Source organism: Gigantopelta aegis, chromosome 3, assembly GCF_016097555.1.
Source record: "Gigantopelta aegis isolate Gae_Host chromosome 3, Gae_host_genome, whole genome shotgun sequence".
Classification (NCBI taxonomy): Eukaryota; Metazoa; Mollusca; class Gastropoda; order Neomphalida; family Peltospiridae; genus Gigantopelta; species Gigantopelta aegis.
In genome coordinates this window covers 29,078,213-29,103,587 of record NC_054701.1, presented here as the reverse complement: position 1 = coordinate 29,103,587, position 25,375 = coordinate 29,078,213, and the positions used below count along the sequence as shown (strand labels likewise).

Below are 25,375 nucleotides of genomic sequence, written 5' to 3'. Positions count from 1 at the left end.
CTTACACACGTATAACTACATACATTTGCAGTGCTTAAACACCTGTTTATGTCTTACACACGTATAACTACATACATTTGCAGTGCTTAAACACCTGTTTATGTCTTACACACATGACTACATTTGCAGTGCTTAAACACCTGTTTATGTCTTACACATATAACTACATACATTTGCAGTGCTTAAACACCTGTTTATGTCTTACACACATGACTACATTTGCAGTGCTTAAACACCTGTTTATGTCTTACACACGTATAACTACATACATTTGCAGTGCTTAAACACCTGTTTATGTCTTACACACGTATAACTACATACATTTGCAGTGCTTAAACACCTGTTTATGTCTTACACATATAACTACATACATTTGCAGTGCTTAAACACCTGTTTATGTCTTACACACATGACTACATTTGCAGTGCTTAAACACCTGTTTATGTCTTACACGTATCACGACATACATTTGCAGTGCTTAAACACCTGTTTATGTCTTACACACGTATAACGACATACATTTGCAGTGCTTAAACACCTGTTTATGTCTTACACACGTATAACTACATACATTTGCAGTGCTTAAACACCTGTTTATGTCTTACACACGTATAACTACATACATTTGCAGTGCTTAAACACCTGTTTATGTCTTACACACGTATAACTACATACATTTGCAATGTTTAAACACCTTCGTGTAAGAAAAACAAGCTTCGTAAATTAGGCCCTAAGAGTTTTGTAAAAACAAAATGAAAATCTGTTAAAAATAATTGGAGTAATCATGTACTTTGAATGAGTTTTACCACTACATTTACAGAAGCCCTCACCTATAAGCAACCATTTTCAAGCTGCACTGGGCTGAAAATATATAGGTTTTTTTTATATAACCCAGCCCTTGATATAAAAGCCTACCACCCCACAAACATCATCTGGGTAACAGATCCTCAGGGCTATTGTGTGAAGTTTAAAAGAATTTGGTTAAGACTATAGTGTTTTGAAGAAAGGGAATGTCATCATGGCTGCTGCACTGCATGTAGTTTCATAACTTTGTGTATTTTTATTTCTGTTTTCAATTAAATGTCAATAGGTGGTAAAGAAAGCAATGCTATACAGGTAGATGAAAAAAGGAAAAGAAAATCGAAAATCCCAAAGCAAAATGCAGAAGTTTATTTTTGGCTGACAATGGAATTTATTTCTCCGTATGTGTGAAATGGAATGCATTTACGAAATACATCTCTGGCATATATTACCTGAAACGTGATTGGCATCTTGAAATTAAGAAGGCAGCCACACCTAGATGTAATGTTTTCTTTGTATCTTTTTTGAAGTCTATCCACAAATGTTTCATTTTTTTAGCAGGTAATTAAACTATACTGTAGCACTTTGAAAATGCATCGCCCAGAACAAAATAAAGTAATGACCTTCTATATTTTAATGTAGGTGCATTCTATTACTGTTATTGATCACATATCAGTATAAATGGAATCTGACTTCAAAGGCTCAACCTGTTTGGGACATCTGCTTGGAGAGAACAAAGCATAAAATAACACTAGTTGAGATTCTGAGTATGCACATTGCACATCCAGTAAATTTTTGTTAATAGAACCTGTGACCGTGACCTTTTCACAAGACAGGTTTAGTTTAATGGGTTATAAGTTGCGTGATTACCTATTCTAAGTTATTACCTCGGCTAATATGATTACTCCACAGATTTTCATGTTGAAGTGAATATGTAAGGAAGTATTGAGTTATTAAAAGTAATTTAGGAGTTGTAACACAAGTATTGTCTACAGCATTGCCTGAAAACTTTTTAACCATGTATTTCCATCATTCCACTCAAAATATTAGTTGTATTCCATGTAAAAGAGCATAGTGATTTGTTTGGAACACTATATAGCTGTTTATTAGTAAAGAAAACGTGAATCAATGATGTTATCCAGATTCGGGCAAAAATACAAAACAATACAAAAATTGTAGCCCATAATTATACCTAAGAGTATTAAAGGCATATAACAGTCATCTATCCAAGTAAGCAAAAGAAAGGAATATTTGTTTAAAGACAACTTTTTAAACTTTGGCTGTTTGGTGTCCAAAAATGGTTATTTCAACATTAGGTTGAATGTGAAGAAACTTGCTGCTAGTGCACAGCAAAGCAGCAAATGATCTTTTATATGAACTTTTCCCCAAACAGAACAGTACATAATGTGGCCTTTGACGGCTAATAATGAGGCCTATATGACCAACCAGTAACCAACTGTGGTTTAATATACTTATGATATGTTGCACAGCTCTTTGCACTGTTTTAGTTTAACACTGGAATTTTTATACTGATGTTGATCATCAATTGATTAATTTATTTACATTTGTTTAACACCCAAGAACCCATGTATTTGTGTGCTGAGGTGTCATTAAACATTCGACCGGCCTTGGTGGCGTTGTGGTTAGGCCATCGGTCTAGAGACTGGTAGGTACTGGGTTTGGATCCCAGTCGAGGCATGGGATTTTTAATCCAGATACCGACTCCAAACCCTGAGTGAGTGCACCGCAAGGCTCAATGGGTAGGTGTAAACCACTTGCACCGACCAGTGATCCATAACTGGTTCAACAAAGGCCATGGTTTGTGCTATCCTGCCTGTGGGAAGTGCAAATAAAAGATCCCTTGCTGCTAATCGGAAAGAATAGCCCATGAAGTGGCGACAGCGGGTTTCCTCTCAAAATCTGTGTGGTCCTTAGCCATATGTCTGACGCCATATAACCGTAAATAAAATGTGTTGAGTGCGTCGTTAAAACATTTCTTTCTTTCATTAAACATTACTTTTGTTTGTTTTGTTCGTTCATTTTGTTCTTCCGTTCGTTTGTTGTTTCTTTGTTTGTTTGTTCGTTAGTGCGTGCATTTGTTTGTTAGTTCAGTCATTCATTCGTTTGTTCGTTCATTTTTTCCTTCCTTCCTTCATTCATTCATTCAAATCCATTGAGATTGATTCTACAATCCATTGAGCCTCAGGAGAGCACTCCACCCCTCCATCCAAGTACTCTTGTCCCACAATTACTTAACTTCTGATTCAGCAGGAACTGGTGTTTCCTCATGCTACAACGGGGAGTACAGCCATGCATATAGCTAGTGTTATTTTTATACCAAGTGATATCTTATCTTCATGTTGTGGCATCACCTAGCTGACTTGATGAATTATGCGACACAGACAATCGATATCTTATTGCCGTTTCATGTTATTGGATTTCTTTCATTCTTCATGTTTATTCACTGGTCCTGTGTCCAGCTGTGTTGTGTGTGATTCCTCGGCATTGTAGTAAATCTACAGAGAATTGGGATATTTAAAACAAAAACAAAAAAATTCATTCAGTGATCATATGTTGTTTCACACAAAAGGTTAGTATTGTTGCTTTAGTTGATTTAAGTTGCAGTTGATTATTTTAAATATTATCATCTGTGTTATATATGTTTAGCAGATTGCAGAATGCACTATAGACTATACTGGTGATGTACATATGCTATATTGTTGATGCACTGTATTTACATGAAAAATAAAATTTGTTACAGGCAGATTTTTGTGCCAGGCAAAAACTTGATTGATGTTGTCACTAATGAGAGAAAGCAATACAGATAGATATGTACATTGTATTTTATCACAGAATATAAGGACTTTGTTATGTTGCAAAGACTTGATTATGTTGCAAGCTAATATTGAGCCAGAGACCGTGGTATGTGCTATACTGTTTTTGGGAATGTGCATATAAAAGATCCATTGCTTCTGATGAAAAAATATAACAGGTTTCTTCTCCAAGACTATATGATAGAATTACCAAATGTTTGACATCCAATAGCTGGTAATTAATATATCAATGTGCACTATTGGCGTTGCTAAACAAACCAAACTTAAGCTAGCTTACATTGATAATGATCAGTATTGTTTTAGATACCGGTACACTACAGGTTGCAATTTGCTGAATCTTTATCACTTAAAAATATTGTTACTATACAACCATGTGTGTAGTATTAGACCAGTTTGAGACAGTAATGAATGAATGAGTGAATGTTTAATAACTCTCCACCACAAAAATACACATTGGCTATTGGGTGTCAAACAAAGGTAAGTATGTGATTATGATTACTTCACATCAAATTTTATTTTAATATAAATATGTAAAAAACAAAAAGAAGAGTGTACAGAGCTGTATAAAAAACCCTACAATACATGTACAATGCCACTCTTCCTGGACTGGCTTGACAGAATGAACTTGTTCAGAGCCGCACCCAATCTAATTAAAATTAGTTCCACTATTACATGTGGATCTAACAACAGCACGTTGGAGCTCATGTCCAGTTAACCTTTTATTCGACCAATCAAAACCTTACTTGCAAAATCATGCCAGTGATATTGAAAAGAATTTGAAAACATTTGGAATTATGCCGAGGTTATACGAAATGATTCGGGTGAATTACGAAGTATGCCGGAAACTAATTTCAATATAAAATTTTATATAAAATTAGTTTCAAGACGAAAAAAAACCCTGTGATGGTATAGCCATAAAATCTGTTTATACTAGTATACAATCCAGAGTTTATTACTGCACCCCCCCCCCCCCATTTTTTCAATGTTGAAATAGACCAACATAGACATAGACTATTTATGCAATAGCCTATTGCATAAATAGTCTCGCCTGATATTTTTAGAATTTGTATGCTCCTGAATAATGCTATAAAAGGCGAAGTGTAATTGGTCGATATTTAAATTGTTATTTATAGATGAAAAGTCACCTGAACATGGGAGTCCACACAATGCTGTTAGATCTACTGGTAGACCCAGTAGAGCTAATTTTAATCAGATTGAGCTGCACCATTCAAATCATAATGGCAAGATGAAAAGATATATTGGTTACCACTAATATTGCCCAAATTTTATCAGTAAATGTGGATGCCGAGTCTGGCAATGTCTTAGAAATGATTGTGTCTGATGAAAAAACTGAAGCAGAATTTCTATCCCATGATCCATCTGTATAAACAGGAATGTAATCATGGTACCCATCTTGGATTTTTATGAAATGATCTTAATAAATAACTGCATCTGTGTGATCTTTCTTCAGATTCACAAGATCACATACAATTTTTTGTGGTTTGGTATATATCAAAGTGGCAAAACAAAATATGAAGTTGTTTAAAAAATGTTGGTTAAATCAATGTTGGAAACTGATAAAAATTACTTAATTGACCTCACATAAAACAACGTCATATAATTGTTATCAAACACTGCATTATTTGCAGGATGATTTGGTAATGATTTAATCTTTGTAGCATACCACAGAGAAAGCTTGGCATGTCTACATTGCACCGAAACTCTGTTCATGTGCATCCGCATACAAGCCCTCTAATGCACATGTAATGGATTATACATGAAGCTTCACTACAAAGACATGTCTATGTGCATGCATATAAATACTGCTGTTATTAATGGCTGTAGACCAAAGATGCAGTGGCATATTTTGAAAATTGGATCAGAGTGAGAGAATGCCAAATGCTTTTGGCCAGTAATTGTACACACACATGTATGTGATTTCTCATTCTCTTGTGTTACAAATGATTGGAAACGTATGGAAGTGATGTTTTCAGTCAGACAGGAGTTGTTTTTTTCTTCATGGCTGTCATTATGTATGATGGGTATTATAGTCTGGGTTCCTGATGAAACATGTTTGTTCCATTAGACATGTATGTGAGTAATCATCTGTGTATTCGAATGTATCTTGTAATGCATTTGGCTGCATAAAGCTGCAATCTTCATTAGACTTTTTCAGGCATGGGTGGGGTTCGTTGTGTTTTTTTGGGGGGGGGTGGGTGGGGGGGGGTGTGTGTACTTAAAAGAAATTTTAACTTTAATAAAAGATCGTGTACCAGTACATGTAGTTCATTAGTAGAAAAAAAATAAAGTAGTGTTTTAGTTCAACAATTTAATTATGGTTAAAGGGACATTCCCGAGTTTGCTGCATTGTAACATGTTTCCGACTAATAAAATATTTCTATGATTAAACTTACATATTAAATATATTTTCTTGTTTACAATATCAGTGTCTGTATATTCAAAGTGTTTCTGATCGTCTTAATATTTGTAAGAAGCCCAAACTGGATTTTGTCTTCAAATAATTTCGTACGTACGAAAAAATCTTTTTTAGGAAATAAAATTAAATTTAACCTAGTTCAAATAGTAGAACGATCAGAAACACTTTTAATATACAGCCACTAATATTTTATGTAGAAAAATATATTTGATACGTAATTACAATTGTTAAAAAGTCTTTGTTAGTCGATGACATCTTAAAAATTGCAGCACACTCAGGAATGTCCCTTTAAGGTCCACAGAGACCAATTAGGAGAGGAAACCCGTTGCTTCCACTCTTTTTCAATTATTTAGCAACAAGGGATCTGATAGACAGGATAGTCCATACCACAACATTTGTTACCACAGCTGTGGAGCACTGGCTGGAACGGGATCTAGCTGAATGGGCCTACTGATCGATCGTAGACAGATTGTGCACTAGGTGAGAGTTTTACCACAGAGTTCTTGCCCCTGGCATGATGGGTCATAGGATCCTTTGCCCCCTGTGGGTTACAACTTTAAGATGGAAATTTGCTTTGTTTAACAACACAACTAGAGCACATTTATTCATTATGTCATATAGTCTTGGAGGAAATCAGCAAAATGTTTTCATTAGCAGCAAGGACTCTTTTTTTTTTCTTTTTTTTATATACAGTGTATACATTACCACAGACAGGACAGCACATACCATATATTTTGATATACCAATTTGGTTGAGTTGGCAAAAAAATTAATTAATTGGAGAATGCTTTAATATATGCCACACGGTACTGTTTTAGTTGAGAATAATAAAATGGTCTTTTTAAAACAAGTGCGTGCTTAGTAGAAGTGATGGCTTACACCACTTAATGTTAGTGTATGTACAAATCTGCTGACATGTGCCTGTCATAACTTCATGTTCAGAGCTATATTATTTTAGCTCAGTCTGACGTCTAAGGTTATTAAGGTTTTTAAAGTTCTGTTTGTTTTTAAGGTTCTGTTTGGTTTTTAAGGTCCTGTAAGGTTTTTAAGGTTCTGTTTCTTTTTAAGGTTCTGTTTGGTTTTGAAGGTTCTGTTTGTTTTGAAGATTCTGTTTGTTTTTAAGGTTCTGTTTGTTTTGAAGATTCTGTTTGTTTTTAAGGTTCTGTTTGGTTTTTAAGGTTCTGTTTGTTTTGAAGGTTCAGCAGGATGGTCCTGTTCTGTGTTTTGATTCTGCTCATGGTGGTTCTTGATGTCAAGTCTCTGGAGACGACCCCCGATCCACATGGAGGCATTCCACATGGAGTGAAAAACCCTTCTTGTGATGATAATAAGGTACATCATTAAATTTAATATTTTTACAAGACATGTATGCTTAGACTTGTTATAATGTTTTCTATAACATCCACCTGCATCTAAAAACAACTGCAGACAAGCTCCTTTTGTACACTTGTTTAATATCTGGATAATGTGTGCCAATAGCAACATGAAATGATTAAGAGGCTTTTAATTATTATCATTTTGATATGTACAGATGCTAGCAGAGGGGGACAGGGATGGGGGGGGGGGGGGATGGCTAATGCCAAAATACATTTTAAAAACCAGAAACAATGTTGAAAGTAGCTCTTAAAAATCTACATATTTTTTAGTGTACAATTTTAGGATGGAGGGTGGAGGGAGATGGCTAGCTAAAAAGAATAGATGTGAGAAAATATAGATAATTGTGAATAAGCACTAAAGTAATTTTAAATATGTCGCCTTTTTTTTCTTCTCAAAGGAATATTAATTTAATGTCAGGTATGCCACAGTCATTCACATCACTAATGCATCGTGCCTTTCTACATTCTAAGCATTCAATGTTAGGCTTCTAGAGCTAAGCCATAGATTGCAGAATAAATTACTGTCTGGTGGACACTATTACATCTATTGGACATTTCAGTCTTGCATAATTGTATAGAAACAAGGCTTTAAATAGGTCTACATTTATTAGGCCTCTACCAGTACAACTGGGGGGGTGGGGGGGGGGGGTGTTTATAGGTTTCATCTCCATCCTTCTGTCTGTCTGTCCCACATATAGTTTTCTTGGCATTATTTTTACAATGCTTTGAGATAATTGTGCTGGAATTTTGTGTATAGATTTATCATGTACTGAACACAGTACAGATCAAGTTTGACTTTCATGGCATTTCACCAATTTGTGACGAGAGTTATGACCCTTGAACTTTGGAAATACAAAAATATTTTAGGTTTGGTCGGGGTTCGTATTGCTTTTGCGTACTCCCAGAATGCTTGTTTGTGACACTTGTACATTTATAAGAATGTTTTAGAAAAGTATTATGGAATCATGTTAAGTAAATTTTAGTGTGTCTTTTTTTAAATTTGTTTGACAGTGGAGTCTAGAAGTAGACTGGGACCCATATGGCCCACACAGTTCACAGAACTACACTTGTCATGGACCCACCCTCAGACCAGTGAGTAACTCATTAACGATAGACATTCTTGGTATATAGTGCAGTAAACTGAACTAAATCTGATTCAAAAGATGTACAAAATTATCCTAACCTCAGTGTAAAATTTCTATACCATAGGCAGACTTCAGAAAATTATGAGAGTGATAATTTTGTTTGCTTGGCATGTCTTAGGTTTGTGGAACCCATTTTTTATTTCCATGTTAAATTTAGGACATCATATATGTGGATGCAACAGGTTGTGCAAAATGAAGTGGGTTGCCTGTAAATTGTGTAATGTAATCCTTAAAAGTATGGCTTGTTTTCCCTGACGAGGTTTTGTTGAATTGGCACGATTCATCAAACCAAAAATAATGACAGTGTTGATGGTCCCAGTTCTGAAATGAGAACATTCCAGTTTATTTTCTTTATCATGTGGACAGGTGTTTAAAATGTGCAATTTCAGATATAAAATTCTGAATATAGATTATAACATAATGTGACACATAAGTCATTATGTGTCGTATTATGTTATAATCTATATTCAGAATAAAAACAATATTCAAAGCAGCTTCCAATCTTCGCCATGAGCCAAATCAAGACGAGCTGAAGATCATTATCTTTAAATGATGCCGGGTGAGCAATCACATTAAGTTAAACCGAAAAATTTATACTTTTTTTTTTATTGCAAGGTGATTAATTTGCAGCTGTTAAAATTTTCCAGGCGAGTGTGGAGGGGAGTGGGTGTGACGACTGGCTTCCAGCAAGACATTCTGTGTCCGTAATGAAACATATATTCTCTTTTATTTTCAGACTCTTCAAGACCCATTTGTTTACTGTCAGACCAAGGATGAAATGGTAAGCATTCATGTTTTTTGTCATCCACCTGTCTTGTTAATCATGCGGGGACAGAATGTAGCCCAGTTGTAAAGCATTCGCTTGATGCATGGTCAGTCTAGGATCGATCCCCGTCGGTGGGCCCATTGGGCTATTTCTCGCTCCAACCAGTGCACCACGACTGGTATATCAAAGGCCGTGGTATGTGTTATCCTGTCTGTGGGATGGTGCATATAAAAGATCCCTTGCTGCTAATAAAAAAGAATAGCCCATAAGGTGGCGACTGCGGGTTTCCTTTCTCAATATCTCTGTGGTCCTTAACCATATGTCCGATGCCATATAACTGTAAATAAAATGTCTTGAGTGCATCGTTAAAGAATTTTTTTTTTTCTTAATCATGATTTAAAATGAGCAGCTGCCTTTTTACTTTTAAAGTACTACTATTTTTGTCTAGCTTGAGGCGGCCTTATTTAGGGGTTCCTTGATTCTTTTTCAGTTGAGTAGGGGGTTCTCATTGGTATATAGCATTTTTTTATTACATTGTTTTGTGTCACGCACCATTTTAAAAATAAACATTTTTCGGAATGAACATCAATACACAACATAATAAACTGGTCTTGTTAAAAATTGAATGTTCTTCATTACATTCTTTTTCTCTATTCAGTTCCAAAAAGTGAGACTTTCTTTTAATCACCTGCCAAATGTTTTGTTTTCTAAGCTTCAGTTCCCTAACTTTTGTTTAGTGTCTTGAAGACCTAATTGGCAGTAATGCATTTTGAAATTAATTTCACTTTCATTTTGCAGAACCCTCCAATGCATGTATGCTACCCATCTCCAATTCATTATAAGGATCACCCTCCCATGAGGTAAGCTGATTAGAATTAAGGAGACACCATTGTAATTAACTTTAAGCTAGGTAAGTATGGTCCAGCTGTTTGTCCACTCTAACACCAGCTAGGGACCATTACCGGCCTCGGTGGTGTTGTGGTTAAGCCATCGGACATAAGGCTGGTAGATAATGGGTTCTCAAACTGGTATCGGCTCCCACCCAGAGCGAGTTTAATGACTCAGTAGGTAGGTGCAAGTATTAGCCTCCTGTGACTGATGTTGAATAGTTAGGTATAAGACCACTACACCCTCTTCTCTCTCACTAACAACTAACCACTAACAACTAACCCACTGTCCTGGACAGACAGCCCAGATAGCTGAGGTGTGTGCCCAGGACAGCGTGCTTGCACCTTAATTGGAAAGAAGCACGGAAATAAGTTTGAAATGAAATGGGAACCATTACATTCATATACTTTATGTGAAATGGTTGGAGTGGGAGATGCTTATTCTTTTAAGTCTGGTGGGTTTGCAGGGGTTTTATTGTCGTGCACCAAAAATATTTGTGGTAGGCAAGACATTTACTTCTGCAAAATCCTTGTGTGATGCAGATTGTTGGTTGACAGGGACTACAGATATGCTGTCCATCTGTATCTGCATTTATGAAAAAAAAAAAAAGTATTAGCCTCCTATGACTGATGTTGAATAGTTAATTCTCTTATTTTACTTTACGTTGTTAATTTATATATGTATGCAGTGTTCTCGCTGGGTGAAAATTAAAGGAGGGCGGCCCGCTCGGCACCACACCTTTCAAAAAAACAACAACCAATAAACGAAAAGCAAAAAAAAAAAGGGGGGGGGGGGGGGGGGGGGGGGGGGGCCGAGTAGTTTGGTTACCATATTGTTGTGTGTTGATAGACTTTGTGAAAAGACATACTCCTTATTTTGCCTACAAAAAAGTGCAAAAAGGTTTATAAATACGAAATACAAGCAAACTCGTCTTTTAATTGAACTGAAGATGATATCGGTTCGACATTCACGGGCAGTTCCGGTTTTGCTGGAGCGATCAAAGTTTTAATAATATTATTTTTAATAAAGATTTCAAGATATACGAAAAACAATAAAGATGTTTGTAAAGTGATCTCCTAACGTCGGATACATTTTTGTTATTTCCATCTTCATCGAATGAATCGATCGCTGTGATAAAATATCGCCTGCTGATAAAAAGTAGTTTCGTTTTTGTAAAGGCGGTGTATATATTATTTGGCACTCAAGATAAATGATTTTAATGATAAACACTACCACTTCCGTTGTTTTTATAAGCGTTCATATCCCCCAAAATTAAAAGTTTACAATATTTTATAAAGAACTGCTGAATAAACAAAATGACAGAAAGTAAAAATCATCAGTTACAACCAATTACTAGTATATCTGCAACTGAGGACAAAATACCAAACGATAGTTAGCGGAAACAAAAGACAGAATGACCGTTCTGATCACGTGACAAATTTGGCGCCCAATAAGGTTTGTTTTTTTCAATCGGAGATTGCCGAATCCGTAAAAAATTAAATGTTTTCATTGCTCACATAAAATATAACTTTTATTGTGTCTATCAAACATACAAATGGATACTGATATTGGACAAAATAGAGGCTGTTAAAAATACTGTTAAATTACGTTACGGTAACTGTTGTAAATGTCTCGTCAATTGCTTTTTCGTACACAACGCAGCTTTTTTCTTTTGATGTCCAGTGTGCAGACTGATCGTTGTTTTTTGTGTGGAAACAAGTGTGCATTTGGAAATAGCGGAGATAGGTGCTAGAAAATAAAGAGGGGCGCTCAAAAATAAAGGAGGGCGGCAAAATGGAATAACGGGGCGGGGCGCCCCGTTTAAATGGAGCAGCGAGAACACTGGTATGTATGGTCACAAATTATTATCACTTGTTTTTTTGGTTGTGGAGTTTGGTTTTGTGAGATAAGTTAGAACATTGGGGCCCTATTCCTCCACACATAGTATGATAATTTCTGGATATTATTAAATTAATTACATTTACCTGCTTACTCACTCATTTAGTTCACACAAATCATGCTTAAATAAATGTGTTGACAGATTTTCTCAGGAAACATTTTGTTTTTTATGGCATCTGGATTTCCTTTTTAAGTTTCTTAAATTTCTATGTTATTCTAAAATGTTAAATATTAATTCCGAATCAATTTTGAAATGACTAACTACTGGTAGGTACGGTACAGGTTTTATGTCACATGTACAAATCTCAAATATAAAAAGTTTAAATTATAGGATCTTAAACAAGCTTCCATTTCTTATCATGTTTATGTCCCCAGTGAAATAATGTTCAATTGTCACAAGCTTTAGCAAGTGACAATGAAAATTAATTTGCGAGGGACATAAATATAATATGAAATGGAAACTTGTTTAATATCCTATTTATTACCCACAATCAATCTTAATTTATATCACTAAAATCATTTAGTGGACGTTCCTGTAAGACGTCAGAAGTGTTATGTCCCACTTGGTGTTCTAGTGGGATGTATCACGTTGATATGTACCAAGACATTTTTAACCATATGGATAATAATCTGTAATATGACTCACAAACTGATGGTGTTTTATGTTTTTAGTGGGGCTCATCGTCCACTCTGGCCCATGTATGGAGAATATGTATTTTTACCTGTACAGAGATGGCTTCACGCTCTAGAGGTAAGGTTCTTCCTTCCAGTGATTGCAATAGAAAAATAGCCTTTATTTGTTGCTCAATATCAATTAAAATACTTAAATAATAAAATATATAAATTCATGTCAATACACATTTCTTAAAAAAATTAAAGATGTTTTAATTGTATCTTTATTCATTGTTGTCCTTTTTTCCCCCTAAGTGTTCATGTTTATATCTAGTATTTTAAATTTGTACAGTTATGCTTATTGAATTCTCTTCGATGTGTGTATATTTTGCAGCATGGTGCTGTGGCTCTACTCTATCACCCCTGTGCAGACCCAGATGAGGTGGCCCGTCTGAGGAAAATTGTAACAAACTGCATTCGAAAACACGTCGTTACACCATACGATCTTCCCACTGATCAGGTAGTGGCACCATTTAGTACTTTTACGTGCATTTATTTTTATTTTTATTAGTTATACTTTAAAATGTGCTTTTAATAATATCAGAATAAGCTTCATTCTCTTCCAATATGATTAATGTTGGTGCTACACCAAACATCCAAAGTGCATCGATGTGCTTCAATGCGGTTACTTCCAGTTGTTGCTACATCAAATGCATCTTGAAGCATTTCTAAGCGGTTTGAACCCATTCCAGTTCAGTTTGGTTCTATTTATGACGTCACATCGTATGAAAGCTATACAGGCCATTCACATCCTCTATTTTGCAGGTTACTATTGTACTTTAAAGGTAAAGAAAAACTGGATGACGTCATATGGAAGCAAAAACACAGGTAAATGACGTCAGTTGAAAGCAACAGAACCCTCCTTTTACATGAGAACTGTATTTGGTGTAGTACATTCCAAAGCGCTTCGATGCGATTTCTCAGCCGGTGTAGCAACGGTGTCATGATCAACTTCCAGTTCTGTTCAGTTCCAGTTCAAAGTGCAATGATGCACATTAGCAAAATCGTATTTGGTATAGCACCAACATAATAATCAATGTTCTCTAGTGGTGTCGTTAAACAAAACAAACTTTAATGTTTTCTTTCAGATTGTAAATGCATTACGCTGAAACAAATTTACATTTTATATTTTTATCAACAATTTAGGAATTTTTTTTTTATAGTTTTTAAGTAGTTAATATTTTCTACTTCGTCAGCCTCTAGCACTGGTTACGTGGGGCTGTCGGCTCATGATGTCTCACACTAATGATGACCTAGCTAAGCAGTTCATTCAGGTGAATATTACAGTTTCTCTTTGTATTTTGTTGTATGTATCAGTACAGGTAGATTCTTTCATTTCCATTAGATACTGGAAGGAAGGAAGGAAATGTTTCATTTAACGACGCACTCAACACATTTTATTTACGGTTATATGGCGTCGGACATATGGTTATGGACCACACAGATATTGAAGGAGGAAACCCGCTGTCGCCACTTCATGGGCTACTCTTTTCGATTAGCAGCAAGGGATCTTTTATATGCACCATCCCATAGGCAGGATAGCACATACCATGACCTTTGATGCACCAGTTGTGGTGCACTGGCTTGAGCGAGAAATAGCCCAATGGGCCCACTGACGGGGATCGATCCCAAACAGACTGCACATCAAGCGAGCTCTTTACCACTGGGCTATGTCTCGCCCGCTCATTAAATACTGATGATAGCTTCAGATAACGAATTCACGTAGTTTTAAAAAATATAATACAGATGGGATTGGAAAATTATACATCCAATTTATGTTTATTAAATCATTGAATTGTAAAGTTAAACAATTCATATCTGATCTGATGGATTTTTACCATAAAATTCCTTGTGTTTTTGTTAAACGCATGTTTTTAAGCATTGTAAATACCGGTACATGTATTTACACAGGTATAACACTATAATAGTCTTTGTGAATTTGGCCCTTTTTGTCAGTATTCCATTAAACTGCTTTAAAATTATGAATATTTCCATCCAAATTCAACTGATAATTTCCCAATTGTTCTGACAAATAATGTAATTTTATACAGTACTTGCTAATTTCTATTCTATTCTGTTTTTAAATTTTATGAATCTTCACATGTATGTATTTAATGATTATTACATAATTAATATGTTGTGTATTGTTTTCTTTACAGGATCATGCAATGCGAGGTCGGGAGAATCGTGTAGTTTCAGATGGGCAGTATGGATACTTTCTGATCAAACCAGCTCACATCGTCTCCAATCTCAGAGACGAAACTCTCTGTCCAGATAACCCAGTAAGTAGAAATAACCTGTACATTGAAAGAAAAGTACTGGAATAAAATTCATAGACCCATAGTACTGGAGCCAAATTTATAGATCCATAATACTGGAGCAAAATTTATAGATCCATAGTACTGGAGCAAAATTCATAGACCCATAGTACTGGAGCCAAATTTATAGATCCATAGTATTGGAGCAAAATTCATAGACCCATAGTACTGGAGCAAAATTCATAGACCCATAGTACTGGAGCAAAATTTATAGATCCATAGTATTGGAGCAACATTCATAGACCCATAGTATTGGAGCAAAATTCATAGACCCATAGCACTGGAGCCAAATTTATAGATCCATAGTATTGGAGCAACATTCATAGACCCATAGTATTGGAGCAAAATTCATAGACCCATAGCACTGGAGCCAAATTTATAGATATTTTCGTGCTTATATCCAATTAAGGTTGAAGATGCTGTCCTGGGGACACACCTCAGCTATCTGGGTTGCCTTTCCAGGACAGTGGGTTAGTTATTAAGTATTAATCATAAAAGCTTTCTACTTGATTGCAGCTCTGTTGCCATGGCACCATATTTTATACTTTTATTTTTTTAATAATATATTAACGCGGATGTCATAACTAAAGGTAGAAATAAAATTATTTTATACCATAGGTCTCAAATACATAATGTGTTCATGGCAGTTTGGTTGGTTTTGGTAAATAATTATTCAGTTTAAAACTGTAGGATAGTGTTTAAAGAGTGCTGAACCTGATCATCTTTTTTCTTGGATTATAAAACAAAAATCTGGTTTTGGTGGAAATGTTTTGTGTTACAAAGCTCTATATTCAGTAGTCAAATTGACATGGACATTTATTTCATAGTTTGTCACATTGTTTCATAGTTTGTCACATTGTTTCATAGTTTGTCACATTGTTTTTACACTGCAGTCTCCCTCACCTTGGTAATAACAAACCATTCCTCATTCTGTACCTTTCTTTCTTTTCTTATTTGTTTTGCTATTTTCCTATTTTAAGAATAATTCAATTTTTGAGATACATTTTTACATCATGTTGATCACATAATTGATTGTATACTTGTAAACTGCTGGAAGAGGTCTTAAAATAGGCTTTAGCTTGTTAGCCAAACCCATATTTATTGCTTATTTTACATGTTAATAAAATATGTGTCATTCAAATCAGCAGTGATAGTGAAGATATCTGATTATGTTGTATTTCCAGAAGGAACCTCCAGTTGATTTGGACAAAAACCCAAAACTTGTTGATGAGCTATACCGCATTCCAGTGGACAATGTTAAATCCATGCTTCACAAGAAAAATAAACAGATTAACCGTCTGCTTGACAAGTTAGCAGAACTGAAGAAAAAAAGTTTAAAAAAACTTAAATCAAAATTTCTGATAAAATGAAGATGAATTTCCTGGACCGCTGTGTGTGTTATTGGGTTTATTTTGTTGTGTTTATGCAAAATAAAGGTATGCTTTTGCTTTATTTTGTTTGATAGAAAAATATTTAACACAATAGAAAATAAAAAGTGTTTAAAAATGCTTTATTTTCTTAATACAAAATTTACATATTCAAATGTCTTTCTTTTTTCTTTTAAAAATGTATTTAATTTTCTGTTAAATCTAAAAACAAGGAATGTTCAACAACACCTCAGCACATTTTAAAGTACAAAATATTAGGGAATGATAGAATTAGTTTATTTCCCCATCCCTTGGGTAATAAATATGTCTAAGAGTGTAATACAGTGGGGATTATTTGGGGTACCATATACCACTGTGTATTAGCTGACTCTGGATAGCCAAACCTATAGTTTTCCCCTCAGTATCTGGTAAAACAAGGTTGGTATGATGAATAAGCCGACTCAACTTTTATGTAGTTGAAACGGGCAAAAATATAGATATATCCGACTGAGGTAATGTCGGTCTCATGCAACAGTCAATCGTGGGAATTTGTTTGGGTAAACCGATCAAAGTACAATGTACAAAAACTCTTTTAATATAGATTTTCAGATGACTAAAAAAGAATAAAGGTTTATAAAAGAATCCCCTAATGTGGGATAACTTTGTTCTGTTCTTTTATTTCTCGAATGAATCGATCGCATGGCCATCACTAGCTGATAAATGTAGTTTGATGGTTATACAGCAGTGTAAATATTTAACACCCACGATAGATAATTGCAATGATGAACACTACATGTACCTCTTCTGTTCTTTTTGTAAGTGGTGATATCTCTAATCAAACTTAGTTTGTAATAATTTATTAGGAATTGCAGAATCGACAATGACAGTAAGTAAAAATAATCAGTTTTGAAGTCTTAGATTGTCAGAGTTTTGTTAGTATCGTAAGTATCGTATTTCCGTACACGCCAATATTTTGTTGTATTTTCTTAAGACATTTTTTGTTGACTGTGTATTGGCTGACCACTCCTCTCTTGACAGTATTTAGAGGCTTAAAAAGTTGGCTAATACACGGTGATCTACAGTACTTAAAAATACTGGCTTACTGGTGTCACACTGGTTTACTACAGTGTAGGTATTATGATCTGTTGTTTCTAGGGCATTTTAATTTCAAATCTACAATAATTACTTATCACAATAGCATGTAATGGGAATAAAAATTATTAAATAGTAAAATGTTTTTGAGATTGCAACTTTAATGAATTTCTCATTCTTGAATATAATGAGCTTATGATATAATACCACCTAATCTGTAAGTCACAATGTAATTAATTCCATTCATTGGTCTTTTGTAACATAGCATGACTATTATTACCCCAAGGCTGTGTATCACACAGGTATATATATATATTTGTAGCTTACTTATAGAACATAATTTAGAATCATGACTTGACGAAGTAGCAAGGACATTTTACACAAAATATATGAAAAAAACTGGTGTATGGTGGAAAATAAACAAAAAGAAACTTGTTTAAAACAATTTCACTTTAATGACACCACTAGAGCACATTGCTCGATTAATCATTTGCTGGATGTCAAAGCTTTGGTAATTTTGACAGTCTTAGAGGAAATGCCCAATTTAGCCAATGTATTTTTCATGCTGGGGTGTCGTCAAACAGTCATTCATTAGAGAGGAAACCTGTTACATTTTTGCATTAGTAGCAAAGGATTTTATATATATATAAATTATATCATACTAGACCGGATAGCACATATCACTGCCTTTGATATACCAGCTGTTGTGTACTAGCTGGCTGCATGGATCAAGAAATTGCCCAGTGGGTCCGCCGATGGGGATCGATCCCAGACCGACCATGCGAGCACTTTACCACTGGGCTTTGTCCCACCTCTACTATACAAAAATAATCGTTATTTAAAAGAATAACAAACTATTTTATGACAATAATCTGATCTTGTTTATATTTGGTTTGCCTCTGTCAAGAATTAAGTTTCAAACATCATCTGATTCTCAAATTATGCTGACTGAAATTTCATCCAAAACCCGTATGCCATTGATTAGATGACATATTGACATACACCATGTACTTTGTTGCCAGTAAGGAACACTTCTTTTTTTTTTTTTACTTTGAATGATTTACTAGTTTCTGAAGAGTTATCTCCCTTCCACTATTATTTACACCATTTGGCTATTGGTGCTAGATTGCTGCAAAAACAGAAGTTTGTTTTGTTTAACGACACCACTAGAGCACATTGATTAATTAATCATCGGCTATTGAATGTCAAACAATGTAATTCTGACACATAGAGGAAACCTATTACATTTTTCTAAAACAGCAAGGGATCTTTTATATGCACTTTCCCACAGACAGGAAAACACATACCATGGCCTTTGACCAGTTGTGATGCACTGGTTGGAACGAGAAAAAACCCAATCGGTTCAATAGATCTATAGAGGTGGTTTGATCCTGTGATGCAAGCACCTCAAGTGCGCACTCGACTGACTGAGCTAAATCCCACCCCCTGACAAAACAAGACAGCAGTGAAAATTAAATACAAATTAAAACACATAAAACAAAATAGAAAACTGAATTTTAGTTCAGCATATTCCACCCTCAATGCAACATATATACATTTATTACCCCAGTGGGCACTCATAACGGAGGGGGGGGGGGAATAATAATCATAATTTCTCACTGAGAAATTATCATACATTGATTTATCGTACACTACTATTGGACGATTTGACGCCAACAAACCAATCACCTTGTCAGTACTAAATATGACGTCATCACGATTTGGCAAAGCACACACAATGATGTCAAGTAGTTTAAAGTGTTTGTGTTTACGTCTTTCTGGTTTCAGTGTTATAAATGGTAGTTTAAAGTGTTTGTGTTTACGTCTTTCTGGTTTCAGTGTTATAAATGGTAGTTTAAAGTGTTTGTGTTTACGTCTTTCTGGTTTCAGTGTTATAAATGGTAGTTTAAAGGGACATACCCTAGTTTTTAAACACCAAGGCATATTTTTTACTATTAGAGCCATTTTTGATAACTGAAATTATATTTTATTGTTTAGATTAGCCATTTCCATATATTCGGAGTGTTTTTGGTCGTCCTGGTGTTTCTAATATCACAAAATGCATTTCTCTTATTTTTAAAAACGCACGTGCGTCTGAGAAGTAACAGTTATGGAGTCAAGTTTTAGTCTATTTTTAGAGGGTATTTCACTGTTTCAAAGTCACAGACTCGTGTTTCACTCAGTTGTAACTTTATCCAAATTGTTTAAGGTTTGTAGATCAACTAAACTTAGTGTCCATTTTTACGGGCTAAAACTAGGATCTGTCCCTTTAATGCAATTCATTATAGATTTTTTTTTTTTTCACTGAATATATAGAACTTTGGGTTTTGAAAATTATCTGTGAACCGTGAATAAAATACAAAGTTAAAGCAATACCCAGAACAGTAAATTAGTTTACGTCGTTTCTATATACATGGACGTGTAAGCCGATGTAGGCAGTATCAAAATAAGGCTTTTAAAAAATTGCAAATAGCTGGGGTAATAAATAGAGATTATTATCTGAGCTTGTGTGTCGTACTGATTTTACAAAACGAGTGTCCGGATTTTTGTATTGCCCGAGCAAGAGCGAAGGTAATACATGAATCCTGACACTCGTTTCGTAAAATCAGTACGACACACACTCGAGTGTAATAATTTCTTTATTATCTATATTAGTATTGCTATTTTCTTTATGAATAACAAAGACCATTTCAAAATGTTTCAACCACAACTAGAAAGAGACGACGAAATGACGTCATATTTCACATGCAAAGTCTGAACTAGGACTGGAGAAAATGTCACGTTATGACGTCGCTTCTCAAAATTATGTCACCACACTTGTTATTACACGTGTGCTTCATATGATTATTATTAACTCAGTTATGTTAAACCATGTGGATAATAAATAGAATAACAAACTCGGTACCATTTATTATCAAATTTATGTCCCTCGTGAAATAATTTTCATTCGGGATATAAATTTGATAACTGCTAACTTGTTTATTATTCTCTATGTAGGTGATAAAGGCAGGTCTGATGAAATGAAAACAAAACAAAACCTGCTATTAGATATATTTTTATTATAAATTATTTTTGTAAGAAAATTCAATCTTGCAGTAACAATTTAAATGTATATAATTGTTTATTATTTAAGCTACTGACCATTTCATATTGAGAGTGGGTACAAGGATTTAAAAAACAAATAAAAATGATTCAACTTGAGGAAGATTTTCTTTCCTTTTAAAAGTTAGCAATATCAATCCGATCTCATCACACAATATATTATATTTGTCCTCCAAGTCTCTGCTAAAACATAACCAGGTCATAAAGTCATCAAACATTGTTCTTTTTTGCTCTAACCAAAATCCTTGAACCTACTTACCCCAAAATAAAATGATCATTAAAAAAAATAGTCTGTCTCTAATGCAAATGGTGTAAAATAATTCTAATAAAAATAATAATCCTAACACACTCTCTTGCAAAATATAATACATGTATATAATACGCCAGATATTCTACAATTAATAAATCATAGAGCTAAAAAACATGTATATACGCCAGATATTCTACAATTAATAAATCATAGAGCTAAAAAACATGTTTAGTGTCCACATTTGGACAACTGACAGTCATACATTTGCAGTTCATTCAGTAGAACATTCCAAAGAACATTAAAATTTTATTAATTTTGAACAATAGCTCATTTTATATGAAATACGATTTTCTCATAGCATAATTCAGCATTCTTAATTGTATTAATTTAGAACAAAAGTTCATACATCAAATACAATTGTCTCTAGTATAATTCGGATATTTGTATTTCAGTTACTCATAATTATTTATAATTATTTAAATTCAGTTAATCAAATATTATACAATCAAGCAACAGCATTTTCTTTGTGGCCTTTTAGGCTTCAACATTTTTAACTTTAACAAATAACATTGTTACACAAATATGCATAGTGCATTGTGAGGTGATAACATGATTTTGAACTGGAATGTTTAAGAAGGAGAATGATAAACACCCCACCGTTCTTTGACAAGAAAAATCAGTATTACAAAGATGACAATATTCAGATTTGTGCATGATTGATTAATTCATTATACACATACATGTATTACATACATGTAACACAAATAGTTTTGAAATAACTCAACCTATTAACTTGCATAGCCTTGTGTTATCTGCAATCTAATAAGAAAAATAAATTCTTTTACATAAGCATAATTTTTTTTGGCAGTAATACGTTTGTGACATACAATATATACGTGCCCTTTTGCTGTAAACATCCACATATTTCACATACATCCTACAAAATGTTCACATTTTGGTGTCATTTACAATACTTTGATATATTTGGTTTTCCACACTACATAAGTTTCATCATAACAATTTCCTTTTTAATGGTGTAGAGTTTGATATATGAAAATACTGTTGATGAAGGCACATGTGCACATGGATATCGCGGTCTGAATGAAAAATATGTTATGTAAAAAATCTGCCTTTTAGGCAACATTTAGTTTTCAAGGTATGATTAGTGACATTTCTACTCAATTGAAAATTGATTTATAATTAATGTTTTAAAATTGTGTAGTAATCTCTGAAACTTGTGTGGTGAATCACGACGTGATACTGAACAAAATATTCCCTCACTTTTATTTAGCTATTGGAATATACATCAACTAAAAATCTGACACTTGTCAAGCAAACATGATCACCAACAAATATCTATTTTACTAGCTAAAAGTTGTTTAAAAATACAAACCAAAGTTTTATTGTTCTATGGACATTAAAACTGAAAAATAGTTCATAAACTGCAATTGCAGTAAAAATCAACAAATTTTGTCATGGTTGCTAGAAAACAGAAAAAGCCTAACAATTAATACAGTAAATGGAGAATCATAGCCAGTTATTTGGACAACATGATAATATGAACAACAAAACAAGAAATAAAACAAATCACAAAAAATTACACTAATCATCTGTCGATGATTTTCATTATTTACGTGTAGCAATGGACTGATTACTATTAGAAATGCTGTGTATGATAATGCATAATAATACACTGATCACAGTCAATATGCCAAGTGAACATCATATAATCACCGAGTTTAAAGAAGTACTTCACACCTGTGTTACTAAGCAAAGTTCATATAATGTTTCTTCAATAAATGTTATTTACCGGTATACAAGTTTACAACAACAAAAAAGCAAATTAATCAAATATCTATTTCGTAATTTAAAAAACTAGTACATACATGTATATGTCTGAAAATTATCTACGGTACCTAATTGTCAATGATTTTTAAATTAATTAATAAAATTAAAATTATAAATAATTTGACTGACTGAAGTAATTTTAAAAGAACAGTAGCATTCAGTAATTTGTAGTACAAAACCCCCCTATAATAAACAATGTCATAGTTTAAATTAGTCAAAAATAGTGAATTTATCACCCACAGGATAAACAATAAAAAACCTCCAAACCTATTCACTTAGGTAATTATAATTACAAAAATATATGTCTGCCTAAATATATATATATATATGCCTGTGTGTGCGTCTGTGGATTTTAAACTTTTTGCATATTATAATGATGTTGCATCAAATACGTTAAAATACGAAGTAACTGAAATTTTTAAAACAATGAATGTGCATGTTTTGTTATATTTACCATGACGCAAATCTGTTTTTACATACAACAAAACAATTGAAAATCTAATCCAAAGTAAAAAGGAGTCACTTGAAAAGTGATAAACTTCTAGCAACAGTTTATCACTTTACTTGAATTGGTCAACATAATCTCTCAATTCAAACAGTGTTTGCAGGATAAATAGTAATAACCGAAATGCACAGAAACAAAACATGCGCACACACATACATTTGAACAGCAGTATTATAATATTCTCATTTGCTTTGACAAATGGGGAATAATTGTTGTATTTTCCTCAGTGACATATTGTACAGTAAATGGACATAAACAGGTAACCAGGAGCTCAAATAAAAATAATTTTGATTACCCTGTACACTGAGTCGATGCACACATTCTGCAACAGACATATTAGGGGCTGTTCACAACTGTCAGTATTTTCAAGAGCATATAAACCGTATACTGGTGTGTGTGTGTGTGTGTGTGTGTGTGTGTGTGTGTGTGTGTGTGTGTGTGTGTGTGTGTATGCATGTGTGATTGTGCGTATTTGTTAATATTGATTTGTTGCATATTTTATGTCAAAAAAGAGAGAACACTTCCCACTACTACTCTGTACACACTGTATATATATATATTGTATTTATGCACATAATATATATATGCTGATGAGTTACAAACCTTAAGATAGTAAAAACTAACTTCTGTATGTCTGTATGTGCATGCATACACGTGTGTGTGTGTGTGTGTATTAAGTTAGTCTTGTTTCAAACATAACTTTTTTGGGGGAAATATCCCTTGTTAAATCACACTTTTAATTAAGTGCTGCAACACCAAGATTAAATTCTGTAAGAAAATGTTGACAATTATGAACAGTCCTATATACAGATATTCTGGCACTAGTCTATTAAAATCATCTCAACTTAAAAAGCACCCACGATTATACACACTGTATTAATTTGTTTTAAATAAATTAAAATGGACAATTCTAAGCTAAACTGATGTACACCTGTAACAGTCTTCTCTTAGCACCGGGCCAATTGAATTGTTTCACTTTGTTTATAATTATAGGTCACCAACAGGTTGTCCAAATTTAATTTTTTGTTCATTTTGTATCTTGAAATCAAAATTCTTTGGAGCTTCAAAAATGAGCACAATTGTCGAACCCAAGTTGAATTCTCCAAACATTTCACCTTTCTCAACTCTAATGGGTTCTGGAAATTTCCAGTCAAAGTAAGTACCTTCAGAATACTTGATTTTGTTGTTCGTTGTTAAATCCTGAAAATACAAACAATAATAAAAAGTTGAATGAATTTATGTTTAATGACACTCGAGAATGGAAAACATAGAAATATATAGAAATTAAATAACAGATGCATGCATACTCCTAAATACAAAACCAATGTGAGATATTAGTTGACATATACTACACTACACATGCTGCATTTTAACCAAGGTTAATTATAATGTGGACTATTTTAAACTGGGTTAAATCTGTGTTGTGTCTACACAGGTTATACTGTCTCTGGCCTATGACATCACTGAATTTATAATTTATTGGTGAAATATTAGTGGTACTCTACTTCAGAAATAGAAGAAAACTGCTCTTTCAATATTTATATGTTCCCATCTCTACATGATCTCCCCCTCTCTCTCTGAATATACCCATCTTTGTATGTACCCCCTTCTCTACCTACCTTTAAGGAGATAGCTCTCTTATACAACAACAAACACTATACCAAGAGGGGTCTTTTTAATACAACCTTGGATGTACTATCCCAAAAGGGGTCTTTTTTAATACTACCTTGAAGGTACTATCCCAATAGAGGTCTTTTTAATACAACCTTGGATGTACTATCTCAAGAGGGGTCTTTTTAATACAACCTTGGATGTACTATCTCAAGAGGGGTCTTTTTAATACAACCTTGGATGTACTATCCCAAGAGGGGTCTTTTTAATACAACCTTGGATGTACTATCCCAAGAGGGGTCTTTTTAATACAACCTTGGATGTACTATCCCAAGAGGGGTCTTTTTAATACTACCTTGGATGTACTATCCGAAGAGGGGTCTTTTTAATACTACCTTGGAGGTACTATCTCAAGAGGGGTCTTTTTAACACAACCTTGGATGTACTATCTCAAGAGGGGTCTTT

General features: G+C 34.0%; 2 protein-coding genes across 16 annotated transcripts in view; one reads left to right on the top strand and one right to left on the bottom strand.

The window, feature by feature from the left end:
- Window positions 1–16,674, top strand: part of LOC121367840 — a 36,659-nt gene extending 19,985 nt beyond the window's left edge. For 5 of the 9 annotated variants that reach the window (XM_041492247.1, XM_041492252.1, XM_041492246.1 and 2 more), the window contains 9 exons: window positions 7,268–7,403; window positions 8,459–8,539; window positions 9,329–9,373; window positions 10,157–10,218; window positions 12,818–12,896; window positions 13,152–13,277; window positions 14,014–14,091; window positions 14,977–15,099; window positions 16,320–16,674. In XM_041492247.1, coding sequence (XP_041348181.1) covers window positions 7,268–7,403; window positions 8,459–8,539; window positions 9,329–9,373; window positions 10,157–10,218; window positions 12,818–12,896; window positions 13,152–13,277; window positions 14,014–14,091; window positions 14,977–15,099; window positions 16,320–16,505 — 916 coding nt within the window. In that variant the 3' untranslated portion in view covers window positions 16,506–16,674. Of the gene's footprint in view, window positions 1–3,246; window positions 3,392–5,543; window positions 5,566–5,621; window positions 5,730–6,425; window positions 6,553–7,267; window positions 7,404–8,458; window positions 8,540–9,328; window positions 9,374–10,156; window positions 10,219–12,817; window positions 12,897–13,151; window positions 13,278–14,013; window positions 14,092–14,976; window positions 15,100–16,319 lie in introns of those variants that run through there. The other 4 variants (XM_041492251.1, XM_041492255.1, XM_041492250.1 and 1 more) reach the window with 4 other exon arrangements.
- Window positions 16,675–20,636: 3,962 nt separating this feature from the next.
- The window catches only part of LOC121367838 (phosphatidylserine decarboxylase proenzyme, mitochondrial-like), a 64,765-nt gene continuing 60,026 nt past the window's right edge, over window positions 20,637–25,375 (bottom strand). For all 7 annotated transcript variants that reach the window (XM_041492239.1, XM_041492240.1, XM_041492243.1 and 4 more), the window contains one exon: window positions 20,637–24,499. In XM_041492239.1, the coding sequence (XP_041348173.1) occupies window positions 24,287–24,499 (213 nt within the window). In that variant the 3' untranslated portion in view covers window positions 20,637–24,286. The remainder of the gene's footprint in view (window positions 24,500–25,375) is intronic.